Source organism: Protopterus annectens, chromosome 11.part0 (genome assembly GCF_019279795.1).
Source record: "Protopterus annectens isolate FY-2018-M chromosome 11.part0, PAN1.0, whole genome shotgun sequence".
NCBI classification, from domain to species: domain Eukaryota; kingdom Metazoa; phylum Chordata; order Ceratodontiformes; family Protopteridae; genus Protopterus; species Protopterus annectens.
In genome coordinates this window covers 1,144,821,603-1,144,839,378 of record NC_056745.1, presented here as the reverse complement: position 1 = coordinate 1,144,839,378, position 17,776 = coordinate 1,144,821,603, and the positions used below count along the sequence as shown (strand labels likewise).

Genomic DNA, 17,776 nt, shown 5'->3' with positions numbered 1-17,776 from the left:
GTGTGCCTTCTATGGAAGGTTGGGCGCTGGGCTGGCAACTCAACACCATAAAACTCTACTGCCAATCATGGGTGGACAGGTGATCCACTGTGGTGAACCCTAACCGGGAAAAGCCGAAAGAAGAAAAAGATTATGAAATTGTCTGTTATCAAATAAGTGATATTAATTCAATGCACCAATACCATTTATTTGCCTTCGGCCAGTAGCAAATTCACAAGTCAAGATTGCGGAAAAAAATAATTTAAGCTATTCTCATAATAACTTAAGCTGCAATCTAAAATAACTGTTCTGTACATAATTGAACAAATACAAACGAAACAACAAACTTGTTGTATGACACCAAATAAACGGTATGTGTTCTAACAAATATCGAAACATGGATTTCCTGTGAATCTATGGATAAATTAATAAATTAATATCATTGGAGTAAGGGAAGTGAAAATGACCAGAGTCAATATCTTAATAAACTAAAGTCTAATATTTATTGATAGTGGTATTTAAAATAAAAAGAGGTACCTAATATTTAACAGGTAACAGCTACTAAAATGTGGTGATATCATACCTCTCAACCTCTTAGAGTAAGGAATCTGTTCAAAGCCATAAAAAGTGGTACAAATAGGGACAATTTTGAAATACTGATCTTACAAACTTAGAAGGTTGATAGAATAACAGGTTTTGCATTAGCATGAACTTTCTGAAGGGTACGAGGTCTAAAACTCAAATGTCTTTCATTATTTTCTAACTTCAGTCTTTAATAATTTGTCGCTAATTTGCTAGACAGCCACACTTTTATGAAAACGGACCAAAAATGTAAGGCAAAAATCGTGACATTCTGAGAAAAGCTGTACACTTGAAAGGTATGGGTGATATGCCTAGCATTTTACAAAGCAACAACTATAAACCAGGGGGTGATGGTTATTCTAACTATAAAATATTATAAATAATGAAGTTATTCTAAACCTTTCTAGAATAGGTGTTACATACAGTCAATCTGACTAGACCATACATAAGAATGTAAAATATACATATGAATAAAAATAGGTGAATATATAGTATGTAATAAGGTGACATGCTGACTTATTTAATTCTTCTTTTCTTCAAAAATGGTTTTATTGGTAGGCATGTGTTTAAACCACGAGGTTTATCAGCCATAAGGTCAGCTATCCATTGTGCCTCTTTACATTCTGTGTCCAATGTAATATCACCTCCTCTATTTGTTAACTTGACAACTTGCATTACTAAAAAGTGGAACTTGTGTGTGGGATGGCAAGATATATTTTTATATAAGGGACTCTTTAAATCCATAAGTCTAATATCACTATGTTTTGAAATTATTTTCTTAAATTGCCTATTAGTTTTCCCTACATAAAAAGTAGTACAGTCTTGACAACATGTGACATATATAACATTCCAAGTTCTACAGTCTGCATATGTATTTAATTTATAAATTCTTTGGCTTACAGGATGCATAAACATTTGTGTCTCCCAAATATGTGTACAACTAGTGCAATTTTTACAGGGAAAGGTGCCTTTTCTTCTAATATTGGGTGTATGAGTTCTAGTGTAACCCATATTTAAGATCTTCTTCAAATTTTTACTGTTTTTAAAAGTAAACAAAGGTTTCTCTCCTGGATAGTTGGATCACTTCTTAAGATATTCCTGTTATGTCTTATCACTTCTCATGTATAGCTCACATCACTAGTGTAAGTCAATAAAACGTGTGTAAAGTTAGGTTTTGTTGAATTATTATCTGTAGAAATATATTTATCCTGTAGATTTGATGGTATTTCATGAACAACTTGTTGTAATTTAAAATACCATAAAAGCATATGGTATGAGAAACCTACGTTTACTTTTAAAAACAGTAAAATTTTGCTCCAGCAGTGGTGGTTTTGGTGTTCTATTGGGTTCTCTTTGGATTTGTACTGGTATATGTATATGTATATATGTATGTGTATGTATATATATATATATATATATATATATATATATATATATATATATATATATATATATATGTAATTGTATTGCATTTTTGTGTCCTGTGTGAAGGTAAATACTTAGTGACCTAGATGTAAAATTATTGAAACTTTTGTGAAGTTCAGCAAGCAGGAGCTACACAATGTGTGTGACAATTTTAAGTTATTCAGTTACAGGTCTTCTGCAGTGTATGTTATGATGATGTTACTATCATGGACTGTACATTTAGGTTTTAGCCTCCTCTGAATTATGTTATGGCACATCTACTACTGTATAAAAATTCACAAAAAACTTTAAAACAACAAAGCCACACAGAGGCAAGGAACCGTTCCTCCAAAATTTTGGAGGAACGGTTCCTTACATCTACTACTGTGCTGGTTAAATGTCAACAACTGTCAGATCAGAAAGTGTGGCAAGGTAGCAAACATTTAAAAAAATACAGTTTTCAATATCAGTGTTGTTTTGGAAGAGAGAACAGGCAACCAGAGAGGTTCCAATTGTGCATAATTTTCAAACTATAAGGATGCTTTTTATAGGAATATTGATAATAAAATTATAAAATTTGGGGTTAGAGATCAATGAAATATATAGGATGCTGCAGAATTCAAACTAATTTTATATTATGTCATACAATGATATTAATAAAATGGAACAAGAATTGAGCTCGTTGCTATCGAGCACAAAAATGGAAGAATTTGTTGATGAACTTTCAACCACACTTACTTCCCTTGACAGTAGATTAATGTTAGCTAAAAAGAAAAAACTTGAAAGGGATCATTTCGATTTCAGTAGGGGGAACATGTTTTCCTGGCCAAGGGAACCTACTCGAACCAGAGACGTTACCCCCTCACATATGAGAGGACAATCTATAGCACATCCTGTCCAACCATCCACTTCCTCGATGATGACATCTTTTCCACCCCTCAGTGGAGGGACAACAACGGCAGCAACAGGGACATTACCAGTAAGTCACAAATTATCTGATACACAGGCCACGGCGTTTGGAGAACCTGTGATAAGAAGGAAAGTGAATTTACCAGCAACAGGACCAGTAACAGTTATGAGTGACCTTTCATCACTCCCTTTTCTGCTTCCATTTTGACCAGTGAATCGACAGCCATGGAGCCCACATTTTATGGGGAGGAAACGGAAGATATCATATGAGCAACACGAGTTTCAGAAAAAAACGCTGAAACCAGTCAGTTGGACCTTACCATAAATTTGTCGAAGTATGTATTGACCGCTATTGAGCAAAAGGTGTTGGATAAAGATTTATCCTTTATTCCTTCACAACAAGTTGATGTGATAGATTTAATAATGGATGTGAAATGTTTTACAAGGAATCTGGTTTTATCTTTACAGTATAATAATAGTAGTGATAACAATAATGCTAATAATGAATGCATTTTTAGGAAACCTTCAATGTATACACCTACTTTACATCCATTATTGGATAGTTTCGAGAAAGCATGTGAGAATGATTTATTAACAGCATTTCATTTTGAAAAACATCAACGCAAAATAGGATTTTATAACATGAGCAAGGAAGAGAGACAAGCTTTGAAGTCTTTAGAGAATAATAGTTTGAGTGTTATTAGACCAGCCGACAAAGGGGGAGGGGTAGTGATATTAGATAAAGACTTCTATCATATTAGTATGAATGACATGTTAACAGATACAAACACATATAAGAGTTTAACTAAATCCCAGTTAGATACAGTAATTAAGAGGGTCTATGATGATCTCTATGCTATGTTGATGTGTAATATTATAGATGGTGAGCTTTATAAATATTTCCTGGTAGAGAAACCACTAGTACCAACTTTTAGGGGTCTCCCCAAGATACACAAAACACTAGTAAATCCTCCATTTAGACTGATTGTATCCAGTAAAGGGTGGCTAACAGAAGCCATGTCGATTTACATAGAAAAACAACTGAGACCACTAGTTGAGTTGACCAACTCAATTTTAAGGGACACAAAGCATTTTTTAGAGACCCTGGGATCCTATAATAATAGTAGCTTACATATTGCTACTGATTATATGGTCATGCTAGATGTTAAATCACTTTTTACGAGTATACCTAATGATGTGGGCATTGAATACTTCAGTTTATTTTTGATACAGAGAGGATTTAATAATGATAGAATTATCAGAGTAACTGTGTTGATGATGGAGCTTATACTCACAAACAGTGTATTCACATATGATAGAGGCTATTATTTACAGATCATGGGCGTAGCAATGGGCACACCTTGTGCCAATTCCTATGCAAATTTAGTCTTGGCATATTGGGAGTGCACATACATCTTAGAACATACTCTCTATTCTCCATTTATTAAATATTAGAGGCATTTTGTGGACGATATATTCCTCATTTGGGAAGGGATTCTTCCACACAAGAGGAGTTTATCACCTATATTAATGGGATAACAACTTTTCTTATGTTAACTGGCAAGAGTTCCCAAAAAGAAATAGAATTTTTGGATGTACTATTGAAAAGGTGTAATGGAGTGATAACCACAAAAGTCTTTAAAAGACCCTGTAGGAGAAATACATTGTTGCATCACAGTAGTATGCATCCTTCACATATTCATAGAAACATTGTTAAAAGTCGGGCACTTAGGACCTTACGTATAGTGAGTGAAGATGAGGTATTTCATGAAGCTATTAGAGATGTGAATGCAGATTTTATGGAAAGAGGGTATCATACTAGTGATCTAAGTGTTATATGAGAAATAGAACGAGATACAGTAGGATTACCATATATTAAGAGGACAGGACAGTCACAAGAATGACAAAGAGTTATTTCCACTTGTAGGAACAATAGACTTGTTATTCCTTATACAAATAATAAGAAAATAACACAACTAATTAAAAAGAATTGGAACATGTTATTATTAGATGAAGATATAAAAAAAATCGGTTGGTATTAGCCCTAGCTTTAGTTATAAAAATACATTGAAACAAATCGTGTGTTATGAGAGGAACAATAAGAAAGAAGCCCTCTCAGTTAGAAGAGGGTCTTTTCCCTGTCGTCACTGTAATCAATGTAGCTATATAGCTAATACTAATATTTTCATACATCCAGATACACATCAGAAATATGAATTTCAACAATACACAGATTGTAGGACTGGGAATGTAGTTTACTTAGCAGTGTGTCAAAAATGTAACAGTTTTTATGTTGGCAAAATGAACAGGACCTTAAGAGAGAGAATAAGAGAACATATATACGCTATTAATAGAGAAAATGAAGGTAATGCCATAGCTAGACATGTTATTCATAAAGACACAACGCATAGTTTTAAATTTTTAGTTTTAGAGTTAGTTATTCCAACAGAAAGACTAGGAGACATAGCAAATTATTTAGAGAAAAAGAAGGAAAGTGGATTATAAGATTACAAGCAGCTAGAGGACATGGGCTGAATGAAAGGGTTTCTTTAAAACCCTTTCCCAAAGATCGCCCCCTCAAGCATTGATATGTAGTTATATATTGTATTACAAGTTGGTTATAGCTAACTGTCTTTATATGAAAATATGTGTTCTAGACTTTTGCTCATGTTTAATATTTAATATTTATTATTTATTATCTATATGTTCTATGTTGTGCTCTAGACTTTTATTTAATTCTTCGCTGTTAAGTAAATCAGTGATGTGTGAATACAAGTGAGGGCACTTTAAGAGTGTTGCAATTATATTTATTCAATTAGGATTTTATTGGTTGTTTTAAATAAATGATAGTATTTATATGGAGCTCTGTATAAGGTAGTTTGAAAGTCTGATTAAGCGTTGATACAAACGTGAAAGTGCTTACTTGTTTTCCAATAAAGGATTTTTGAATTTTACACAGTGGGTCAGCTTCGATTGTCGTGGAGTAACATACTTTCTTTTCATTTGGACTGTAATTTTGTATTGTCATACAATGCTGGTATTTCCTTAATACTGTAATTATAATTGAAAATTAAGGAAAACATTCAAAACAGTGAAGAATATAAAGCCCGGGAATAAAACTAAAGCTAATATGATACAGTATTGTTCATATCCCCTCCTAATTCCAAGCTAGGTATTTGCAAAGATTCAAGTACTATTGCACCTTAGTTTTTGAATGACACTGTTTCTCTGCACTGAATTATTTTTAATATGTATTTCACACAGTGTGCTAAAATTTTCACAACTACTATTTAAATAAAAGATTAAGACTAAACTAGAAACCAGAGTAAAGATGCAGCTCAGACTGCATTGCAGTTTTATGTGTCATTTAACACCCTATAGCTATACTTGCACATATCTGTACACACATATACACCTACACGCATGCATGCACATGCACACACACACACACACACACACACACACAAACACTCAGATACACTCTTCACAGACGTGGTTAAGGTATATGCAGAATAGAGAAAGTCTTATGTCAGATGCTATTTTAAATGTCTGCTGAGCCATTCTTAAGTACTTAGGTATGTAGCCAGGGCAATAAAGCTTTACAAAAAGGAAAGTTGTGGATTAATTCATATAGTTAGCTTTAAGTATTGTAAAAACATTCATTTATTTAGTCTGAAGTGTAGAATATTAGCATTTATAGACAAAAATAGGACACTGTGTTATGCGTTGTTACTAACTTCCTGTATGAGTATTGGAACTACCCATTAGAACATATTGCTCATTTAGAAAGTATACAGAGCAGTCTGAGACTACTACACATAAACAAATGTGAGGTCTTCAACAAAATTTTTTTTGTTAAGAAACACTCAGGAAACAAGTTGTACTCTTTGTCTGCAGACACTGTTTTGTTGGAATATGTTTCAGCCTCCCATCTGTGTGCTTTTGATCTGATCACTCTTTGTTTTTAAACATTAGTGTTATGAAGGCTACTTTGTATAGCAGTTGTAGTCCATGATTATCACGTTGTTTGGAAGCATCTGCATTACAAAGGCTTCTCTCATTTCTGTTTTCAGACAGTGTGTCCCATCAATCCATGTGGGTCATAAGGCAGTGTTTGAAAGTTTTCATCCATACCAACATGTATGTACAGTACTGTGTGGGTACATTGTGTAACATTTGGCTCAGGGAGCTGATAAAAATGTTTTGGAGTGCAAATAACAGTCTTTTCTCTTTCTTTTTTGTTATTCTCTTTTGAGTAAGTTGGGTGTAATAGGTATAATGGCAAGCTTCTGATAGCAAACCTTCATACCATATATGCCTGCTTTCATTTAATATCTGTGCTGATATGTTGCTATAATGTAAATGAAGTATACTTCAATGTAATGTCATGCAGCTGATGTAAGCCTAAAACAAGCTAAATGATACATGTTCCTTGATATAAACAGCAAAATAGAAATGTAAACAGTGTGCATTTAAAGATATATATTGACTATACCTCAGCTTCAGACATAGCCATGTATTCCAGCAAGCTGCAAAGTATATAAACGTATAGAGCTCATCTACATTATTGTGGTATCCAAGTGTACGGTAAAACATTTATATTTATCACCGATTACCAGGGTTCTAGAAGACAACTCTGGCAATGTTTTAAAGTTAAAAGGATGTGATGAACATACCAAAACAAAAAAATCCAATCCACATTTCACCGAATCTGAGTCTTGCTTCACCTAACAATGCTAAACAAATGATGTTATGTGATCCTATCTCGCCTACATTCTGACTGATGGGTTCGGAGCCGATCCCTCGGCTCCGACTCGGCACGCTTATGCCAAAGAGCGAAGTCTCTTATTGGCTGAGCTTATTATATCCCAGGATGCACCACTACCAATCCCCCAGATCTCGTTTGCCGCTAACAAGTGAAGACGTGGTCTCGAGCTGGCTGAGCTAAGTAGTGATTAATTTCACTAGTTTTTCTGTCAGGAATTTCTATTTTTCTTCAACAAAAGCTGTTTTAACAGCTATTCTTGTGTTTTGAGTGAGTTTGGTGGAATTTACTTAGTAAATTCTTGTGTTGTGAGTGTTGACTAGGAGTACCTCTTGTGTGTAAAGGCCTTTCCCGGTCTTTTTGATTGTAGGTGACTTCTGTTTTGTTAGGGATCTCGGATCCTTTATACTGTGGATAGTTTATCTTTCTTGTTAAAAAAGATCAAAGAAGAGAGAATTTCTTAATAATTTACAGTGTTTGTACTGTGTTTTGGACTTTAATTCACCGGAATGTCTCAGGTACCTAGGCCTTCAGGCTTTAAAAAGTGCACCAAGTGCAACTTTAAAATGTCGATCACAGATGACCACTCTCTGTGTTTATTGTTTGGGTGCAAAGCATTTGCAGGAGTCCTGCAGTGTGTGTCACGCTTTTTCCTCGAGGGTCCTCCAAGAGAGGAAAAATAAGCTCATATTAAAAGGTCTTGTAAAACCCTCCTTCGAAGAAGCTTTAGCATCCTCTCCTTCTCCCGCTAAAAAGAAAAGGGCGTCGGCTCCGACCAGTCCGTCGGATCCGACCGCCAAAAGACATAGGCAGGCTTCTCCTTCGGCTCCAAGGACTTCGGAGCCGAGGGCGGAACGGTCTGCCTCGATGCCACCAGTCTCGACTCCTCTGGCTTCGGAGCCGATGGCTGGGGCATCGAGAGGCGGGTCACCTTCGTCGGCTCCACTGGTCTCGGAGCCGACAAAGGTTGTCCGCTCAGACACTTCCTCCTCGGCGCCGAAGTCCTCCTCGGCACCGATGGAAACTAGTGTGGATATTCCTTCGGCGCCGATAGTCATCGAGTCGCCTCGGAGCCGGTCCCCTAGCCCCTTGGGGCCGTTGGAGAGGCCATCTCGAACCCGTTCAGTATCCTCTAGGTCATCGAGGATGTCAGATTCGGACATAGACAGGGTGCTCAAAAGACTGTTCCAGTCCCCAGTCTTTCAAAAATTTGTTTCGGCTCCGACCCAGTTGGCTTCGGAGCCGATGGCCCATGCCCATGTCATTGCTATTCCTCCTCCGACCGCTTCGGCTCCGTCGGAGCAGGTACTGTTGGAGCCGGTGGAGATCTTAGGGTCGGCTCCGACCCTTACTCCAACCCCGGCCTTCGGGTCCGAGTTTGGTACACGGACTTCTTCGGCTGGACCTGGGGGTGATGTTTCGGGACCTATGCTGTCGGTTCCGAGCCTCCCTCTCGGTGCTTCGGCTGCGGGACTTCCGTCTGCTATCATGGCTCCGGGGACCGGACACTCCCAGGATTCTGGGGTCCGGCTTTCAGAGCTATGAGGAGTGCCTTGGCCAAGTCTTCTTGACCATCTCTCCGGCTTTACCGGCACCTTCCCTGGGCGTGGAGACTGGGTCTTTGGCAGTTTCCCTGTCCTTAGGCAGCGGAGCCCCTGGGCCTGAGGTTACCCCCATTGGGGGTTCCTCTCCTCCTGAGGGTTCTTCGAGTTGTCTTCAGAGGAACCCCAAGGAAGAGATCGTGCAAGAGGAAGCACGTGGACTCCCCGAGTCTATTACATCGGACACTGATCTTGATGATGCGGAGGGGTCCCCAGTCGTCCTCGGATGATGTCTCATTTGCAGACATCTTAGAGATCCTCAAACAACGAGGCGGCTGGATATCCAAACCCCCCTCTGCTGATGAGTCAGTGCTCCTCAAGGCCTTCGGGGCTCAGCCCTCCACCTCCTGGGTGTCTCCGCCCTTTGACGAGCTCCTGGATTTAGTTTGTCGGAGGGCGTGGGAACATCCAGATACCGTGGAACCAGTCCCTTCTCGTCCTAACAAATTTTTGTCTGCCCCACCCGAGAAGGAGTTCCTCACTAAAGGCGTGGCTGTAGATGCCATGGTGGTGGCATCTGCTACACAACAGGACGTGGCAGAGGCTTCAACATCCGTCCATCCTCCTAATAAGGAGTCTAGGAGCATGGACCGGTACGGGAAGCATACCCTGACTTCAGCGGCCTTTACTTTAAGGTCCCTGAATTATTTGGCACATTTTACCAGGCTTCAGAGGGATCTGGTCAAGGAGCTGTCAGATTCCCTCTCAGGTAACCTACCTGAGCAGCTAGCCCAGTCGGTTAGCTCTCAGTTGGCTATCCTTGCTTCAATTTCTAACTCGTCCATGAGGCTCATTTCGTATGCGGCCGAAGGGGCGGGTAGAGCGGCAGGCACAGGCGTGGCTCTACGGAGACAAGCCTGGCTCCGTTTGTGTCATTTTGCGGAGGCCTTCAAGTCTTCCTTCGCCGACGCTCCCTTTGATGGGTCCTCTTTATTTGGACCCAAGGTTAAAGACACTCTTACCCGCTGTGAGCAAGAAGGAAAAACTTTATCTGCCATAGGTGCACGTTATTCCACTCCCTTTCGGCCTTATCCCAAGGCTAAAGGAGGAGGGAAGATGTGGTTCCACAAATCACGTAAGTTTTTCCATCAACAGCAGGAAGATTCCCCTTCCAGAGGCAGAGGACGGGGAAATTTTTCTGGGAGACGCCGTCCCAGAGGCGGCAGAGGGCCCCGCAATTCTGGAGACCGCGAGTCCTTTCGTGGCTCTTCAGCCTCCCACACTTCATGAGGGATTGCCCGGCTGTGCTGCTCCGGAGCCAGTCGGGTGCCGTTGCCAAGCACCTAAAAGCCTGGGAGTCAATCACTCAGGACAGATGGGTGCTTCGGATTATTGCCGGAGGTTACACCATCCCCTTCACACACTCACCCCCACCGTCCAAAAAAATCCCGGACCCACCACCCAGTCAAAGGGAAATTGCAGCCGCAGAAGCTTTAAAGCTGCTAGAAAAAGGAGTCATCCAACCGGTCCCCACAGACCAGATCGGATCCGGAAATTACTCAAGGTTCTTTTTAGTGCCAAAAAAGACAGGGGACCTGAGACCAATATTGGATCTCAGCAGACTAAACCAATCCGTCACGAAATCCAAATTCCGAATGGTCACGTTACAATCCATTCTCCCATTGTTGGAGAAGGATGTTTGGATGTGCTCCATAGATCTCAATACCGATACATCGGGCATCCAGGAAGTATCTGCGCTTCAGCCTGGGAGACAGTCATTTCCAATTTTGTGCTCTGCCCTTTGGTCTCACCACAGCCCCCAGGGTGTTCACCAAATGTTTGGCAGTAGTAACGGCTCACCTGAGGAGTCTTGGATTCCAAGTGTTTCCCTATCTGGACGACTGGCTCCTGACTGCCACCACCAGTCATCTACTAATGGACAACCTCAAAGCCACCATCTCCCTGGGTGCTACCCTGGGAATTACATTCAATTGGTCAAAGTCTGTCTTGCTGCCCTCTCAGCGCATAAGGTTCATAGGAGCAGAGATAGACTCAAAATTGATGCGCGTTTTCTTCCTACCGAAAGGATCCAAACTTTACAAGGCCAAGTTCAAGCCCTGATTTCAAGATCCAAGGCCCCAGCCAGGATGGTCCTACAAGTTTTAGGTTCGATGTCTGCCACGGTTCTTCTAGTTCCTCTGGCAAGATTGCACATGAGGATTCTTCAGTGGCTATTATCGACTCAATGGTCCTTTCAGGATCTTCCCCTCAATCACCCCATTATGATTACAGAAACATGCAAACGGGACCTTCGCTGGTGGCTTCAGACATCCAATCTAAATCAGGGAAGTCCTTTTGTTATTCCCTCTCCAGTGGTCACCCTGACGACAGATGCCTCCCAGACAGGGTGGGGGGGGCATTGTCTGGGCAGGTTAGTTCAGGGCTCATGGCTTCCAGACGAAACTTTTCTCCACATCAATGTATTGGAGATGAGGGCCGTACTTCTGTCCCTATAGGCCTTACACAACTTTCTCCCTCAGGGCATAATCGCCATCCACACAGACAACATGTCGGTGGTCTGGTATCTAAACAAACAAGGAGGGACCAGATCTTACCCCCTTTGCAGAGAGGCCATGAGGGTGTGGGAATGGGCTGTAGCTACCAGCCGTTTCTTGGTAGCGACCCACATTCCGGGGAAATCAAATATATTGGCAGACAGATTAAGCAGGACAATTCTCTCTCCACACGAGTGGTCCCTAAACGAAACAGTAGCAGCTCAGGTTTTCAGGAGATGGGGGACGCCGTGCTGCGACCTGTTTGCAACACCACAAAACACAAAGTGCAAAATGTTCTTCTCCTTGATGCCACATCAGGAAGAAGCAGCTATGGATGCTCTAGCACAACCTTGGCCAACAGGGCTACTTTATGCCTTTCCTCCGATTCCACTTCTCTCCAAAGTCATTCAGAAAGCTTCTCAATTGGGGTCCAAAATGATACTGATTGCTCCGCACTGGCCTCGTCAGGTATGGTTTCCCTACCTGAAGAAACATGCGGTGGACGATCCTTGGACTTTAGATCTAACTCCGGATCTGCTAATTCATCAGTCGGGACGACAACATCAGTCCCTTCACTCCTTGAAGTTGACAGCTTGGCTCCTCCACTTCCGACTTTAGTTAGAAATAACACATTAGACCCGGAAGTTATTCACATTTTATCTTCGGCCCACAAACCCACCACTAAGAAATTGTACCTCAGTAAGTGGAAGAGGTTTGCTATCTGGGCTCAACTCAGGGGCTTAGACCCTATCACTGCTCCGATCCCAGAGGTTTTGAAATTCTTAACATCCCTGTTTAATCAAGGATCTTCTGTCTCTACTATTAAAGTCCAACTAGCGGCTATCTCTAAATTTCACGAATCCATGGATCCTCCATTGATGAGCAGCAGATTATGCAAAACTTTCATTAAAGGTGCGGGCCTGTTAAGACCCCCAGTTTTTCATCCTGCGCCTCCGTGGGATCTTGATTTGGTGCTTCGTGCATTAACATCTTCCCCTTTCGAACCGGCTGCTACATGTGAGTTAAAATATCTGTCTTGGAAAACTGCCTTCTTAGTTGCAATTACCTCTGCAAGAAGAGTTTCAGAGCTTCAAGCCCTATCTATCAAACCACCGTACTTGATTTTTCACAAGGATAGAGTATCACTTAGGCCTAATCCATCTTTTGTCCCAAAGGTCTGTTCTAATCTCTGTCTCCAACAGTCTCTAGAGCTACCAGTTTTCTTTCCAAAATTCTCCAATGAAGCAGAATACACTCTCCATAAATTGGATGTTCACAGGCAATTGCGCTTCTATTTAGACAGGACTCAGCAAATTCGTAAATCAGACCAGTTGTTTGTGTCCTTCTCAGACAATAAATTGGGTAAAACCATCACAAAAGCTACTATCTCCAAATGGATCAGAGATTGTATAACTCAGGCTTATTCCTCTTGGAATAAGCAACTTACAACATCTATCAAAGCTCACTCTACCAGAGCTATGGCGACTTCTATAGCTTTTCATTCCAAGCTCGCTATTTCTGAGATTTGTGCTGCGGCTACTTGGTCCAATCCGCACACTTTCATTTCCCACTATAAATTGGATGTGGCATCTAAAGGGCGAGCATCATTTGGTTCCACGGTACTCAGGAGTGTTTTCCAGTGAGCCACCCAGGATTCAGGTGCTAGGGACGCTGTCCCATCAGTCAGAATGTAGGCGAGATAGGATCACATAACATCTTTTAGTTATGTACTCACCATAACTTCAGATGTTTGGGATCCATCTCCACATTCCTAATACCCACCCTCTTTCCCCCTGCCTTGGAGATCAGAAGAGATTGAACGGTTTGAGTTCTACTGTTTTTATCTTGTTTCATCTGACGATGTTATATAATCAGTGCGTGCATGTGTGCATGTATGCGGACAAACTAGATCTGGGGGATTGGTAGTGGTGCATCCTGGGATATAATAAGCTCAGCCAATAAGAGACTTCGCTCTTTGGCATAAGCGTGCAGTCGGAGCCGAGGGATCGGCTCCGAACCCATCAGTCAGAATGTAGGCGAGATGGATCCCAAACATCTGAAGTTATGGTGAGTACATAACTAAAAGTTTGCATGCTGCAGCAAGTTATGCCCCCACCTCCATCCCTCACCCATACATCTGCCTACTAATATCATAATTTCTGAGGTCATTACAACTCAGATATAGAAATAATGTGTGAATTGCTTTGCCCGTGTAAGTCCTGTGTTACCTTGGCAACCACATACCATGTGTACTGGATGTCATAAAAATCCACCAGTGTTTTACATTCCCTTGACAAGTTGTCCCATCTCTGTAGTAATTCCTATTATTTGAGAAAACAATATCAGTAATACTAAATTAAAAGTTTAGGATGCTGGTAGATCTACTGTACATGATACTTGTTGATTTGCAAATCTACTAAGGCCAGTGAGGCCATGGCAGCAATTCCCTTCTTTTCTTATTTAACTCAAAATGGACTAGTATTTAATAGGTATGTTTCACCTTGAATTTCAAGAACATTTTCTAAAGAACTTGCAGTTAGAATTAATTGTTGATTATTATAAAATATGTATTTTATTTTAATGGGAGAGTGGATGAGGTTCCCAATAACTGATTAATGAAGACATAGTTCACATGTCAGCCATGTTGGGGAAAGTATAGTTGATAGTGAGAGGCTAAGTATAGTTCATCTTCTTCTCAAGTGTATTAACAACATCAGTCCTGAGATGCATCAAGATTCTTGGGTGGGAAGTACATTCATGTGTCTCCCCTTCATCTGCTCTTTATAACCTGGGTTCCTTACTATGTTGTTTTCTAATGGTTTCAATTCTAGGTAAATGAACTGCAAACAAAGATAAAAGACTCTACAAAGAAGATAATGGCTGTGGTCTCAGAACTTTCTATGCAGCAAGCAAGCAGCATTAAATTACAGCAGGAAATCCGAGATAAAGAGCAGTTCTTGGAATCATGTTACATGAAGATGGAACAAGGTTTTCCTCCAAGTGAAGATTTTGAATACGAGTGGTTAAATGTATTAAAGAATGAAAAACACCACAAAATGGAAAGGGAAGAAAGAGAAAAGGTAAGAGCCCACATAACACATTTATTTTGTTATTTTAAAACTATTAAAACTGTAGCAACTATGCGTAATTAATTCTATTTTACTGTGGTTGCATGTATTTGGAATTTGAACATTTAAGTAAGGAGGGTAAGGGGGATGAGGGGATTTTTTTAGGTGGTTTGTTTATTTTGATTTGATTTGATTATTTTCATGTATATAGGTTAAATATTTGTGTATGCTGATTATAGTGGCCTATGTTGTGGGTTCAGTTTTAGTAAATTCATAGTTTAGCTTTCCTGATTTTACGTGAATTTATTTTATTTTTTATTCATTTTATTTTATTTTAAATTTGTTGACCGGGCTAGTCTAGCTGGATACAAGTCCTTTTTCAGTAGAGGCCCGGGGAGAAAAGCTCCAACATAAAGAGAAGAACACAATACATTTACATGCAGTGGAAATAGCATTAACATAAAGACAAAAGAAAACAGTGAGCTTTACATACTGATTAAATAACATTCACAGATATTATGTAGATAATCTTAAACATGGTTATATTGTGAAGCCGAGAGTTTAAGATTATAATCAGATTTATCAGAATTAAGATTTATCCTCCAATATCAGTTTTTATTATGTGCTATTTCTTCTTTTCCTGCTTGGTGTAATCAATACCTGAATCCTGGTATAAACTGTGCCATTGTAGCCTTTACCCACTCGACAATATATTTTCTGGTTCATAATTATGCTCACCGAGTGTAAAATTAGCAGAGTTCTCCATTTCATGCTGATCAATTTGAACAGCATGCTTAATTCATTGATGTTCTGATTCCTCATTATTAGATTCTAAAACTCCCCCTAATTATGTTGTGCCCTTTCTGCTTTTTATTTTATTTTACATTTGTTAACCGGGCTAGTCCAACTGGATATATGTCCATTTTCAGTGGAGGCCCGGGGAGAAAAGCTCCGCTATAAACTACTAAAACAAGTTAAACTTATACAAAAAATATAAAATAATGCAGAAATAAAGAATATATAATAGTATTTAAGAAACGTAACATAACCAACTGCAAGTTGCCTAAGGATCAAAGTACAAAATGAGGCTTAACATAGAACAAAATAATGAATACCAAGCAAGAATACTCTATTGCAGAATTGAAAAGAAAATAAATATAGATATGTATTAATTTGAAGAGGACGTTCAAGTGGGGTAGAAATTAGGAAAAAGAAATAAGGGGATAAAGGAAACAGAGGGCAGGAAAGAAAAAAGTTCAACTAGGGTTGGTACAAGAGCAGAGCCAGTGGTTGGAAAGGAAGAGTTTTACTTTAGCTTTAAAAAGTGGGTGTGAAGATAGTGTAGAGAGGTATTGAGGTAGTTGGTTCCATGTTCTGCCAACTGAGTTGGAGAATATGGAGTCACCTGCTGAGTTATTTGATTGGGAAATTTGAATCAGTATTTTGTTAGAAGAGCGTAGGTTCCTCTGATTATTGTAGGGTTGTATGAGGGAGGAGAGTGTTGGAGTGTTGTTAGGGTGATAAAGGGCTTTGTGGACAATAGAAAGTTGGTGGAATTGTATTAGGTTGGGTAATTCCAACCAGCCTAGTTTTTTAAGATTAAGACAATGATGAGTCCTATAAGGAGAAGCTGTGGCAAATCTGGCAATGTTGTTGTAGAATGAAGCTAGTTTATTGAGATTGTGCTTAGAAAGATTAGTGTAAATGGTGGAAGCATATAGAAGGGTAGAGATTAAGTGGGTTCTAGCAATGGTAGTTCTAGTTTCGGGAGTTAGGAAAGCTTTGATTCTATAGAGAGAACCAATTTTTTGTTAGTAGCTTTAATTGTAGCGTTGATATGAGTGTCAAATTTCAGTTGATTGTCAATGGTAATACCCAAAAGTTTAGTGGTTTGGTCTGGGGAGATGAGGGTACCATTATTGGATGTAAGTGTGAAGTTAATAGAGGGGGATAGGTGAGTGGGTGTAAAGAGCAGGAGTTTGGTTTTCTTGGGGTTGAGGAGTAGACAATGATTCGAGAACCATTGCTCTATAGTTGTGAAGGTATTTTGTGTGAGAGTGTGCAGCTCGCTCTGAGTTGAGGCTGAGCAAATAATGGTTGTGTCGTCAGCGTATTGAATGCAAGTTAACTGAGGAGTAGCTAGATGAAGGTCATTTATAAAGATAGAGAATAGGAGTGGACCTAAGATAGAGCATAGTGGTGGGGAGGAGATCAGAGAGATGGTTATCCCAGAGAGCTGCCTGTTTACGGTTGTCCAGATAAGATGCGAACCAGTTTAAGGCAAGATTATCTAGAGCGAGGGATCTTAAACGGTGGAGGAGAAGTTGGTGATTGACCATGTCAAAGGCTTTAGACAGGTCAACAAAGAATGCTGAAGAAAGAGTGTTGTTGTTGCGGTTTTTGTTAATAGAGTCAATAAAGGATAGTAATGCTGTGCTAGTACTATGGAATGGTCGAAACCCATGTTGACAATTAGCCAGGAGGTTGTGGCTAAGTAGGTGGTGAAGTAATTGTGTGTGGATGCATTTCTCCATTATTTTTGCAAGAGGAGAAAGTAATGCTATGGGACGGAAGTTTGAATACTCAGTAGAGTCACCTCCCTTGAATAGAGGGATAATATAAGAGATTTTCCAGAGTGATGGAATAGTACTTTCTTTTATAGTCCTGTTGATGAGTATAGAGATGGGATAGGAAAGAGCTTTAGCTCCTAGACGGAGGTATTCAGCTGGTAATTTGTCTGCTGAGGGGGTTGCGGGCTTTAGTTTTTGAAGTAAGGACGATATATAGGAGGTTGGTATAGGTTTTAGGTGAAATGGAGGGAGAGAGGTGGTTTGGGTTAATAGTTTGGAGGTATCAGGGTTTTGTTGGTTAGCCAGTTTTAATATGGCTGAAGTAAAGAAGGTATTAAAGGCATTAGCTGTTTGTAGTGGGTAGTCAGGGTTAGAGCCTAGTGGATTTGGTGTGGCAGCTTTT

General features: G+C 39.8%; 1 protein-coding gene across 1 annotated transcript in view; it reads left to right on the top strand.

Annotated features, from left to right (window-relative positions):
* Nucleotides 1-17,776, top strand: part of CCDC146 (coiled-coil domain containing 146) — a 4,019,163-nt gene that overhangs the window by 3,855,206 nt on the left and 146,181 nt on the right. The window contains exon 18 of the mRNA XM_044088498.1: nucleotides 14,567-14,815. Coding sequence (XP_043944433.1) covers nucleotides 14,567-14,815 — 249 coding nt within the window. The remainder of the gene's footprint in view (nucleotides 1-14,566; nucleotides 14,816-17,776) is intronic.